General features: G+C 40.1%; 1 protein-coding gene across 1 annotated transcript in view; it reads left to right on the top strand.

Annotated features, from left to right (window-relative positions):
* Nucleotides 1–4,360, top strand: part of CDC40 (cell division cycle 40) — a 98,197-nt gene extending 93,837 nt beyond the window's left edge. The window contains exon 15 of the mRNA XM_089664662.1: nt 3,380–4,360. Coding sequence (XP_089520788.1) covers nt 3,380–3,557 — 178 coding nt within the window. The 3' untranslated portion in view covers nt 3,558–4,360. The remainder of the gene's footprint in view (nt 1–3,379) is intronic.
* The last annotated feature ends 7,884 nt before the right edge of the window (nt 4,361–12,244 follow it).

The following is a 12,244-nucleotide window of genomic DNA, read 5'->3' as shown; positions in this document are numbered from 1 at the left end:
GCACTGCTCACAGAGACCAAATACTATAACCAAAAAGAGGGACCGGTATCAGAGCCCATAGGACTCGCAACCGAACAGGAAATGTGACTCCAATGTGACCTACTGTGGCATTACAAAGATAAAAAGCTTACTTTATTTAAGCCAATAATAATAAAAAAAGGAAAAACCACTACCACCATACACAATTAAAAACACATAAGAGAACATTGTCATATGTAAAAAAAACAAAAAAAAGAACCAGCCCAGGCTCACAGGCACACTCATCCATGCATACACCTGCTAAGAATGGATAATATGAGCTTAGGGCATATGTGTCTCACGGGGGCAGCCAAGCAGGATGTGCCAAATATATTCCAATATAGAGTAAATGGAATTGGGACTGTCACTCCACAGCATTCATGGATTCCAGCAAAGTAAATATTGGGCCATGCACATGCAATCAGCGTCGCTTAATTAGAGCGTAGCAGGTATAACCGTTAGTGCAGCAGTATATATGCAAGTAGGCAGCAGTGAGGCAGCAAAACAGCAAAAGTGGATGATCGTTAATAATAGCAGCGAGGTAAAAACATCAAGTTCCAATCAGCGGCAAAGAGTGAAGTTAGTATACTGCACCTGATCCCTCTGAGATAGCTGCTGTGCAGAACGCTGTTTGGGTATGGGGAAAGGAGGCCCATTAACTTCCGTTGTGTCAAATGAGGGCTGTCTCTCCAACCACTTCCTGTACGCGTGAGGACACAGACACACACACACAGACACACACACACACTCTCTCTCTCTCTCCAGGGCATGTGCATCCAAGTTCACCCGCTGCGGGATGCATAAATGTTAACCTTGCTGTTTCAAAGGTTGCTGGCCCAGCTTAGAGCAATATAGCATTGTAAGGCATGAGCTCCTCTGCAACTGAGACATCCACCAAATCTGATGCCCATCTAAAGCAGCGTGGTTAACACGGAGCGGAAAGATGATCTGCCATGAGTGACCACAGAGCGTGGGCGTAATGATGTACCAACATCAACGTGTTTCGCTCACCAGGTCACGTGAGCTTGTTCAGGACACGGCAGCTGTGGGTTTGCCCACTTATATAGAGACTACAGGTGTCCTAAAATTGATTGTCCACTAAGGGTCACCATTACAGTAAGTAACTGTCATCATGAATAAGGAATACTTATAATAAAATAGAATGAGTGCATAACTGTTTTCAACAAGAAAATGTAATATATCATGTAATAAGGAGTTCAATCAATTTTATACACAATCAATAATAAGCTGGTGAATAATGAGGAGAGAAGAATTAATAGTTTACAAATAATTAGCCACAAACATTAAGAAAATGGCCAAATTGTTGATAGTATAGTGCAAAATAATACCAATGTCAGCAATTTACAAGACCTATTATGAAATCAACAAGGAGAAATAAAAATATTTATATTATTAAATAATAGAATAACTAATTAGGTAATCAGAAAAAGAAATTGAGGACCCAAAGAAATTAGAGGACATCAAGGGTCCAAAAAGATCTGTAAACTTAACTCTGTATTGAGTCCTTTAGGTACAAGTGTCCCCAACCAGAAAATCCATTCCTTTTCCTTCCTTAATAAAACGGTATTGGAACACCCTTCTGCGTTTTGGTAGGTTTAGTACATAGAACCCCTTAACCTGGAGACCATCTGGTCTTGCATCATGAAAAAGGGCTCTTGTCTTATTTTGTCCTGACATTCCTTCTACTCCCAAGACGCTTACCGATGCGGACACTCAGTTGGCGCTTGGTTTTCCAACATACAATTTCTTGCACAGCATTCTAAAATATATAAAACCTAAACCTGTGCCATTCCACAGTTAATCAACTATTGGATATAGTATATGTTCTGATTGTCCGCATCAGTGAATCGAACAGTTTTGTCCACATGTTTATAAATTATGTCTACTTGGGAATATTCCTCTTAAGGGGGGAAAATCAGTAAGCTAGTTCCTGGGAGGGGCACATGCAATTTCAGATTGGACTACTTCGTCCCCAAGGTTTTTTGCTTGCCTTTTTACCAACTGAGGTCTGGGGCCTACGATTTCAAGTATCCATGGGACCTAGTTAGAATATTCCAATGTTTGGATAGGATTGCACGCACCTCCTCCCACTGTTCCCCGTAGCAAGTAATTACTCTCACTGCACTGGATTGGAGTTGGGATTTAGTGTTATCCTGTTGCATCAGGAGCTCATCACGTTTTCGCATTGAGGCCTTCCTCTTTGAGCTCCTAATAATCCTGACATACCATGGAAGTTAATGGTCCTCCTTTCCCCATACCGAAATGCCATCCTACACAGCGGCTATCTCGGAGGGATCAGGTGCAGTTCACTTACACCACTCTTCACCACTGATTGGAACTTGATGTTTTTACCTCGCTGCTATTATTAACTGTTATCCACTTTTGCTGCTTTGCTGCCTACTTGCATAATTGGTGCTGCACTAACTGTTGTACCTGCTACGCTCTAATTAAGCAACCATGATTGCATGTGCATGGCCCAATGTTTACTTTGCTGGAATCCATGAATGCTGTGGAGTGATGGTCCCAATTCCATTTTCTCTATATTGGAATATAGATCACTTGGTAGTGATCTCTCGCCTGAACCAGCACTAGACTAAGAGACCTGGGGATTGTGGTATATTAGTTTCTTCACAGTATGTGTCAGTTCTTTGACTTAGGTCATGTATTGACCTGTGCAGTGCCATGCTGCATGCATAAACAGAAACTGCTGACAAAAGAGTGTGGTAACTTACTCTACTATAGGCTGTGCTTACAGGCCAACAAATGGCACCATGAAACTACCTGATCATTGTACATCTTATGCAGGTTAAAAACGCAAGGTACAAGTAGGCAGGCTTATAATGTCTTTTAAGGGCGCTTTCACACAGACTTTCCATTTGTCCTTTTTTTTTCATCTGGACAGCAATTCATTCCGATGTACTTGTGAATGTAAATGGATGACAGTCTGTGTCCAGAGTCAGTCATTCACAGGTAATTGCTCCATCAGCAATTCTATGTGAGCAGCCACAAAAAGCTGTGGGAGCTGTAAGCCTCCTATTTCTTTCCTTGGGACTTCTGGCCTCAGAACCCCTGCTGGGTCCTCCCACATCTAATCACAAACGACCCCATTTGCAGGTGTGAATGGGGCCTTAACCCAATGTAACCTGAATCATTATTCATAATTTTTTTCTTAGCAAAAATGTGACTGAACTGTTGATGACTGTGTGAAAGAATCCTAATCAATCAGTAAAATTAGCCACTTTGCACTGTTAGAAATACACAGTGTTTTGTTAAATTTAAGGAGATAATTGAGTGGATCTGTAATATCATTTTAAATCCTCTAACCGTTTATTACTTTTAGTTATGTGGTTTCTGGTGATGCTGATGGAAAGCTGAACATCTGGGATTGGAAGACCACTAAACTGTACAGCAGATTGAAAGCTCATGATAAAGTTTGCATAGGTGCAGTATGGCACCCACATGAAACATCTAAAGTTATCACATGTGGATGGGATGGCCTCATCAAACTTTGGGACTAAAAGCTCAGTATTGGCATAGGGTGAGGAGACCACGTGCTTATGTATAAAGAACTTTTATCTTCTGATGGAACTTGCACCCAGAGAATGGTAGACCAGACTGCTTCACAACTTGAAAGGGATGGTGATGAACAGGAATTACACTTGTGCTGATCATAGCCAGGACCAAAGTCTTTCTTTCCTGGTTGTAGACATTGTTTCTTCTCATTCAGTATGATAACCTTGTATTTATATTCCCTGATTTTCTTGAATCAAACGGTGTCCATGTATTTATTTTTTGTTTCCTTGAGCCAGAAGTCTTTCAGAAAATCAAATACTAGAAAATTTAATTTATAACAAAGATATATACACTTTTGGCTGTGATCAGGGTGTCCGTTATGGTTTTGGTGAAAACCAGGGAAGAGGTACAAAGTATACAGCCCCCAAACAAACAAAGATGAGACTCCAAACAAAGAGAAAATGTTACCCATTGATTCTTCTCCATCATTTCTCTGATCTTCACCTGGCTGGGACAAGAATTATGCAGCTGTATACAGAACAACTGTTCTATGTGTTGATATTTTTACATTTTCTACCAAACTAGAATAGATGGGAAAACAATTGTGGATACGTATGTTTATTCTGCTTCAAAGAAAAGACTTCAGTGTTTCAGCTGATATTTTTAGACCTGTATCTGATACAGCAATATGGCAGCACGTGTATTTATACTCAGACATAGTCTCTGCATATCTGTGCATTACTGAAGATACCTGTACAAAAACTGTTAATTTTTTGTATGTCAAAATAAATTTTAATTTGTCTTTTTACATTGCTTTATTCTGTGCTTGGTGATTTTATTATGGCACAGATACAATTTATTTGATACAATTTCTGTTTATTGTTGGCATAAACTAGTGGATGGTCTAAAAAGATAGAATGTGTGTGTATATATGTATGTGTGTGTGTATGTATATGTATGTGTGCATATATATACATATATATTTGTGTGTGTATATGTACACACACACACACACACACACACTTACTTTCCATCTTCACCTGGTTTTCCTTCAGGGTTCATGGACCGAGCTGCTGATGACGTCACGCGTGAGTCTTGGCCACTTCACACAGCTGGTGATATAACGGGTGCATGTGCTCTGAAGGAACAGCATACCCGTGCACCAGCTCAGTCAGAAGAGGAACCACAGCACTACATCCCCCAATAAACATACACAGGGAAAAAAGGAGAGAAAAACGCTCCTTCAGGTTTGAGGCTCTATCGGTGCAAAGTCATTCAATAAAACACAAAATTAAAGATAAAACCATTAAAATTTTATCATACACAGGTCCATATATATTTGGACACAGGCACAATTTTCATACTTTTGGCTCTGTATGCCACCAGAATAAATTAAAACAAAACAATACAAATGAATTTGAAGTGCAGACTTTCAGCTTTAATTCAAGGGGTTGAACATAAATATCAAGTACAAATTTTAGGAATTGCATCTATTTTTATACACAGTCCCTCCTTTTTCAGGGGCTCAAATGTAATTGGACAAATAAAATGTTCATTTTTAATATTTTGTTGGGAATCTTTTACTGGCAATGACTGCCTGAAGTCTGGAACCCATGGACCTTACCAAGACTGGGTTTCCTCCTTTCTGATGCTTTGCCAGGCTCTAACTGCAGCTGTCTTCAGTTGTTCTTTATTTGTGGGTCTTTCTGCCTTTAGTTTTGCCTTCAGCAAGTGAAATGCATGCTCAGTTCGGTTGAGATCAGGTGATTTGGTCGGCCATTGCAGAATATTCCACTTCTTTTCCTTCAGTAGCTCCTGGGTTGCTTTTGCAGTGTTTTGGGCTTTTTTTCCGTTATATATTTTATAAAATTTTCTTTTAAGAAAAAAAATACCTTACAAAACCATCATAAATCTTTTTACATCATACATATACAGTGAAAGAAATAAGTATTTGATCCCCTGCTGATTTTGAATGTTTGCCAAAGAAATGATCAGTCTAAAAATCGAATGGTAGGTGTATTGTAACACTGAGAGACAGAATAGCAATAGCAAGGGATCAAATACTTATTTCTTTCACTGTAAACTTTATCCCCATACCCACCCCAACACACCCCTGTACAATCTCATTTTATCCTCTCTTTCCCCTCCTACTAATCTAGTCATATGTATACATCTCTTTAACCATTTAAATTCTCTGGTACTACTATCAGGGGACCTTTAATTTTTAAGTATTTTTCTAAAGTTCTAAACTCATACAATTTACCCCAAATCTTTGTAAACTTTTCCATTTCATCTTTCTCTATGTAACAAAGTTCCTCCATTCTACTAACATATTCTAATCTGTCTATCCAATCCCTCATTGTTGGATCCTGGGCCTTCCAAAACCTAGGAATTAAACCCTTTGCTGCACCAGTCAGATGATATAATAAACTGTTTTTATATTGTTTTACTGACAACTCTGTTCTATAGAAAAGACGTACCCATGGATCCTTCTGGATAAATGTCCCCCAAATCGCCTGTATATGATAAATTATCTCCTGCCAATATAACTGAATTTTTGGGCATTCCCCCCATATATGAGCCATTGTCCCTATTGCCCCACATCCTCTCCAACATAAAGGTGATACTTCTCTCTGTTTATGTGCCACACATGGTGTACAATGCCATCTAGACAAACATTTATAATTCATCTCAACTATATTCGTGTTTGTCACCCCGTGCATTAACTTAAACATTTTCCTCTTCTGGTGATCATATTTATACCCAATTCTCTTTCCCAACCCTCCAAGAACGACGGTGAACCAGCTCCCTCCAATTCAACTAGGATCTTATAAATCCTAGATGTTATATGTCCACAACTTGTCTTGGAGCTCAGCAGTCTTTCAAATGGGAGCATGTCCCCCGTTATCCTCAGAGGCTGAGGAAGTGTTGAGACAAAATGTCCCAATTGGTAATATCTCAGTTTATCTAAAACAAAAAAACGAATTCCTTTTATTCTTCAATTCTTGAAAAGTGTATAACTGTCCTTTGTCTAATATATCTCCCAAACATGCATTTCTATCTTTAAAACATTTTCCCAAAACATTTCCCTTCCCAGAAAGAAAAAATTCAGTGTCCACCAATGGTATCAGTAATGAATTATATTTCCAACCCATAACCTTGTGTAAACCATCCCAAACTCTCAATACATCCCTTGTCAGTGTACTACTATTTTTATCTAATGCCCAAAATTCTTGTGGAATCCATATAATCCTCTCCACTGTGTTTTACTTAATATGCCTTAAATTTTAACCCAACTTTTTTCCTGTGAATTATAGGTCCAATCCACCACCCTTGATAATAACACCGATAAATAATATTTCCTCATATTTGGCAAGTTTAGTCCTCTGTTCTCTTTCTGATAACAGAAGGTTTCTTACTTAATTCTTGGTTTCTTATTAGCCCAAATAAACCTCAATATCAACTTTTTTATTATTCTAAAAAAGGATCCTGGTAGTTTTATAGGGAGCATCTGAAACCTATACAGGATTTTTGGGACTATTACCATCTTAACCAAATTTATCCACCCAATCCATGAAGCCCACCCTCCTGAAAGTCTTCTCAATTCCTCTTTAATTTAATTAATGGAATATAATTAGCCTGATATACGTCCTTTACTGAAGGTTTTAGTTTTATTCCTAAATACTTTAAGTCTCTGTCCTTCCATGTAAATGGGAACTGTTCTTGTAAGTTCTTCCTTTCTACCTTCGGCACATTTATATTCAAGATCTCAGATTTTGTAAGATTTATTTTTAAATTAGATAATTCTCCATACTGTTTCGACAGTGTCATTAGATTAGGCAACGCCACTCTAGGGTTCACTATATAAAACAACATGTCGTCTGCATAAGCAGCTACCTTATGTTCTACTCCTCTTATCTTAATTCCTGTAATATCAATGTTCTTTCTTACCGCCGCCAAAAGAGGTTCCAAGGGCAGCGCAAACAATAACTGGGATAATGGGCAACCTTGTCTGGTTCCATTATGCATTCCAAAAGTCCCAGAGTCCCAGACAAGGTTCCGTTAACCTTCACTGCTGCTGAGGGACCATTATAAAACCCTTTTATCCACTTCAACATCTTTTTCCCTATTCCCAGGGCATCCAATGTGTTAAACATAAACCCTCAATCTACCCTGTTGAAGGCTTTTTCTGCGTCTATTGACAAAATTATTGTTGACTGCCTACCTCTCTTTGCTTTCTGTAGAAGGTGTAACGTCCTCAAGCCGTTGTCTCTTCTTTCCCTTCTTGGAACAAAACCTACCTGATCTAAATGTACCCATTCCAGCATGAACTCCTTCAACCTTGTAGCCAATACTTTCGCAAACAATTTGGTATCCGTATTTAATAATGAACTGGGTCTATAGCTATTACATTGTGAGCTATCTTTCCCTTCTTTGAGAATGATTGTTATATGTGCATGCAATGATTCTCCTCTCATTTCCCTCAATCTGAGGGAATCTTTAAGTGTCCCACCCGGCCATCAATCTGCTATAGCCCGGCGGGACACTCCTCCTTGTGACTGGGCGTCATATGACCTCAAAAGGAGCCACTCACACAGTGGCGCAATCTGTCACCGGCTGTGTCCACAGCCCATCTGTATCATGTGATGAGCTTTGCCCAATCACAGCCAAGCACAACAAAAGACTGAATTAATCAGTTTCATTCAGTAACAATGATTGCAAATATCAATGAAATACATTGCTATTAGCAACCATAATGTGTAAAAAATGAAACAAATTCTGATCACTTCCCCAGAGTACTTCAGTGTTACTATGATAACGTATTGCTTTAGTCACAATGTGTTGAAAAAAATAAATAATAATGTAATAGAAAAATTTGAAAAAAAAAAAAAATTTAATTATTTTTGTTACATACTGTCACCAGTCAGTGTCCCTGATCACCACCACACCAGTTATATAACAACGCTGTACTGGACTGGTGACAGTATGCTAAGAAAACAAATTGTGATTATATTTTTTTTCCTACATTTTCTCAAAAATTGTAACAAAAAATTACAACCTCCCAAAAACTCACCATGCCTCTTACTAAATACCTTGGACTATCTATTTTCCAAAAATTTGTACTATCCTGGAATTTTCGGGCCTCAAGAAATGAGATGGGCTGTCAGTACATCAGGATTGATTGTCAGATAGATAGATATACCGTATTTTCCAGCGTATAAGACGACTGGGCGTATAAGACGACCCCCTACTTTTCCTGTTAAAATATAGGGTTTGAGCTATACTCGCCGTAGAAGACTACCCCTCTTCCAACGCACACCAAAAATGAAAAAACATCAGATTTGATTTCAATATGGTATGCTATTTCAGTATGGTATTCCAATGATGGGGTGCTATTCCTCCCACTGACACCAATGATGGGGCACTATTCCTCCACTGATACCAATGATGGGGCACTATTCCTCCCACTGATACCAATGATGGGGCACTATTCCTCCCACTAATACCAATGATGGGGCGCTATTCCTCCCACTGATACCAATGATGGGGCGCTATTCCTCCCACTGATACCAATGATGGGGCACTATTCCTCCCACTGATACCAATGATGGGGCACTATTCCTCCCACTGATATCAATGATGGGGCACTATTTTATCCACTGATACCAATGATGGGGCACTATTTTATCCACTGATACCAATGATGGGGCACTATTTTATCCACTGACACCAATGATGGGGCACTACTCCTCCCACTGACACCAATGATGGGGCACTATTTTATCCACTGTCACCAATGATGGGACACTTTTCCTCCCACTGACTAATGATGGGGCACTATTCCTCCCACTGACACCAATGATGGGGCACTATTCCTCCCACTGATACCAATGATGGGGCACTATTCCTCCCACTGATACCAATGATGGGACACTATTCCTCCCACTGATACCAATGATGGGGCACTATTCCTCCCACTGACACCAATGATGATGTACTATTCCTCCCACCGATACCAATGATGGGACACTATTCCTCCCACTGACACCAATGATGGTGCCCCATCATTAGTGTCAGTGTGTGAGGAATAGTGTCCCATCATTAGTCAGTGGGAGGAATAGTACATCATCATTGGTGTCAGTGGGGGAGAGGAGCGGCTGCTCCTTCTTTCAGTTCGGCCGCTCGATTTTCGCGAGGCCGCTCGGCTCCGCCTCCTCGCCAGTGATTGGTTGCCTGTGTGCCTTTCCAGTGCTGGCGCCCAATCACCGGTGAGGAGGCGGAGCCGAGCGGCTGCACGACCATCGAGCGGCCGAACTGAAAGAAGGAGCAGCTGCGCTTCCTGGACCGGATCGTCGTGGGACCGGGACCGGAGCCAGGTAAGGTACAGCAGCCCCTCTGCCCACCCCTGCCCCTCGAAAAAGTGCCGCCCTGACACCGGCTCGCCGTATACCGGCGTATAAGACGACCCCCGACTTTTCAGAAGATTTTCATGGGTTGAAAAGTCGTCTTATACGCCGGAAAATACGGTGTGTGTATATATATATATATATATATATATATATATATATATATATATATATATATATATATATATATACCATGGTTTGTGGACTTTATAACTTTCTTACAAACTAAATAATATACACTAATTTAGGGTATTTTCACCATAGAAATGTAGCAGAATACATTTTGACCTAAATTTAGGAAGAAATGTTATTTATTTGCAAAATGTTATAACAGAAACCAAGAAAAAAGCGGGTTTTTTTCAAAAGGTTTGGATTTTTTTTATTTAGCAAAAAATAAAAACTCAGTGGTGATTAAATACCACCAAAAGAAAGCTCTATTTGTGGGAAAAAAATGTTTTTTTGAGTACAGTGTTGCATGACCGCACAACTGTCATTCAAAGTGAGACAACACTGAAAGCTGAAAATTGGCCTGGGCAGGAAGGGGGTTAAAGTGCCCGGTATTGAAGTGGTTAAATATGCTTTAAGTGCTTATCTGCAAGTTGTAATTTGTCCTTCAGTCTTTGGTACTCAGACATATTTATATAACTTCCCATTCTAGAGCATGTTTTTACCCTGATGGCAGGGCTTTTTTTTTACATATCTTCTGGTAAGAGAATGTGGGCAAGCACTGAATTCCACAAGCCACCTGCACACACTGTATCTGTGTATGCTATTACTTGTTTTATGTAGATATCTGACACATGCCCTTATTGAAACCTTTAACTGCTAGCCTACAGGGCACTTATACCCCCTTCCTGCCCAGGCCAATTTCCAGCTTTCAACGCTGTCACACTTTGAATGACAATTGCGCAGTCAAACAACACTGTACCCATATGAAATTTTTATCATTTTTATGTGACAGATAGAGCTTTATTTTGGTGGTATTTAATCACCTCTGGGTTTTTTATTTTTTCTTAAACAAACCAAAACCACTGAAAATTTAAAAAAAAAATCTTTTCTTAGTTTGTGTTATAAAATTTTGTAAATAAGTGATTTTTCTCCTTCATGTGCGCTAATGAGGCTGCAGTGATAGGCTACACTGATAGGTGGCACTGGTGAGGAGGCACTGGTAGGTGGCACTGATGGGCATTGACAGGCATCACTGATAGGCACTGAAGGGCAGCACTGATATATGGCACTGATAGGCGGCACTGACTGGCACTGATAGGTGGCACTGACTGGCAGCACTGATAGGTGGCACTGATTGGCATTGATAGGTGGCACTGACTGGCACTGATGGGTGACACTGAAAGGCAGCTCAGATGGGCACTGATATGTGGCATTGATGTGCACTGACGGACACTGACAGGTGGCACTGCTGGGGCTACACTGATCATCAGTGCCCTGATGATCAGTGTACATGTCCCCTCCGCAGAAAGCCGATTACCAGCTCTCCTCTCCTCTCGAGCTGTCAGCGTGACAGCTCGAGAGGAGAGAAATGCCGATAACTGGCATTTCCCTGTTTACATGTGATCAGCTGTGATTGGACATAGCTGATCACATGACCAAGCCGACATCTTTGACTCTTTACGTGATCAGTGATCCGCTGTGTCCGAGGGACACAGCGCACCGTCGATCGCCACGCTGCGCGCTCCCTGAGCCGCGCATGTGCAGTGAGAATGGGAGGACGTCCGAGAGAACCACCTTGCGCCTGTCATATTACTATATGGCGGGCAGGAGATGGTTAATCTAGTACCTTAGGCTGGCCATACATTAAACAATTTTCTTGAGAATTTTGCTTTAGATTTACCAAAAACCATATAATATGAGGTCAAACCTAAACAACACTTTCAATTGTATCCATTTAGGTGGGCCCTTGCACTACATAGTTGAAGGTAAATCTAAAGGAAATTGGACAGGAAATTGGATAGTGTATGGCCAGCCTACGTGAAAGCAAACATTTATGTGACACGTGCCAGCATTTATAGCAGTATCAAAAACATGGAGGAACATGTGCCAACATCCCAATTAATAATATTTACAACGTACTTTTTTGTGGTGGGACCTTGTAGGCACCAGTGTATAGAAACATTTCTGACACAAACTGTGTATTATAAAAAACATTCACTTTTTATTGTACTAAATTTAGAAAACAATTTGCAAAGAGCATCACAGAAGAATTGCAGAGTGATGTTTGTGGAGAAGGATTTCTATTTTTTGCTAGAATTTGGGTTTTTATTACATCC

This window comes from Staurois parvus, unplaced genomic scaffold (assembly GCF_062004578.1).
Source record: "Staurois parvus isolate SC_StPar_1 unplaced genomic scaffold, SC_StPar_1.0 ptg000048l, whole genome shotgun sequence".
NCBI classification, from domain to species: domain Eukaryota; kingdom Metazoa; phylum Chordata; class Amphibia; order Anura; family Ranidae; genus Staurois; species Staurois parvus.
This window is presented reverse-complemented; position numbering and strand designations above follow the sequence as displayed.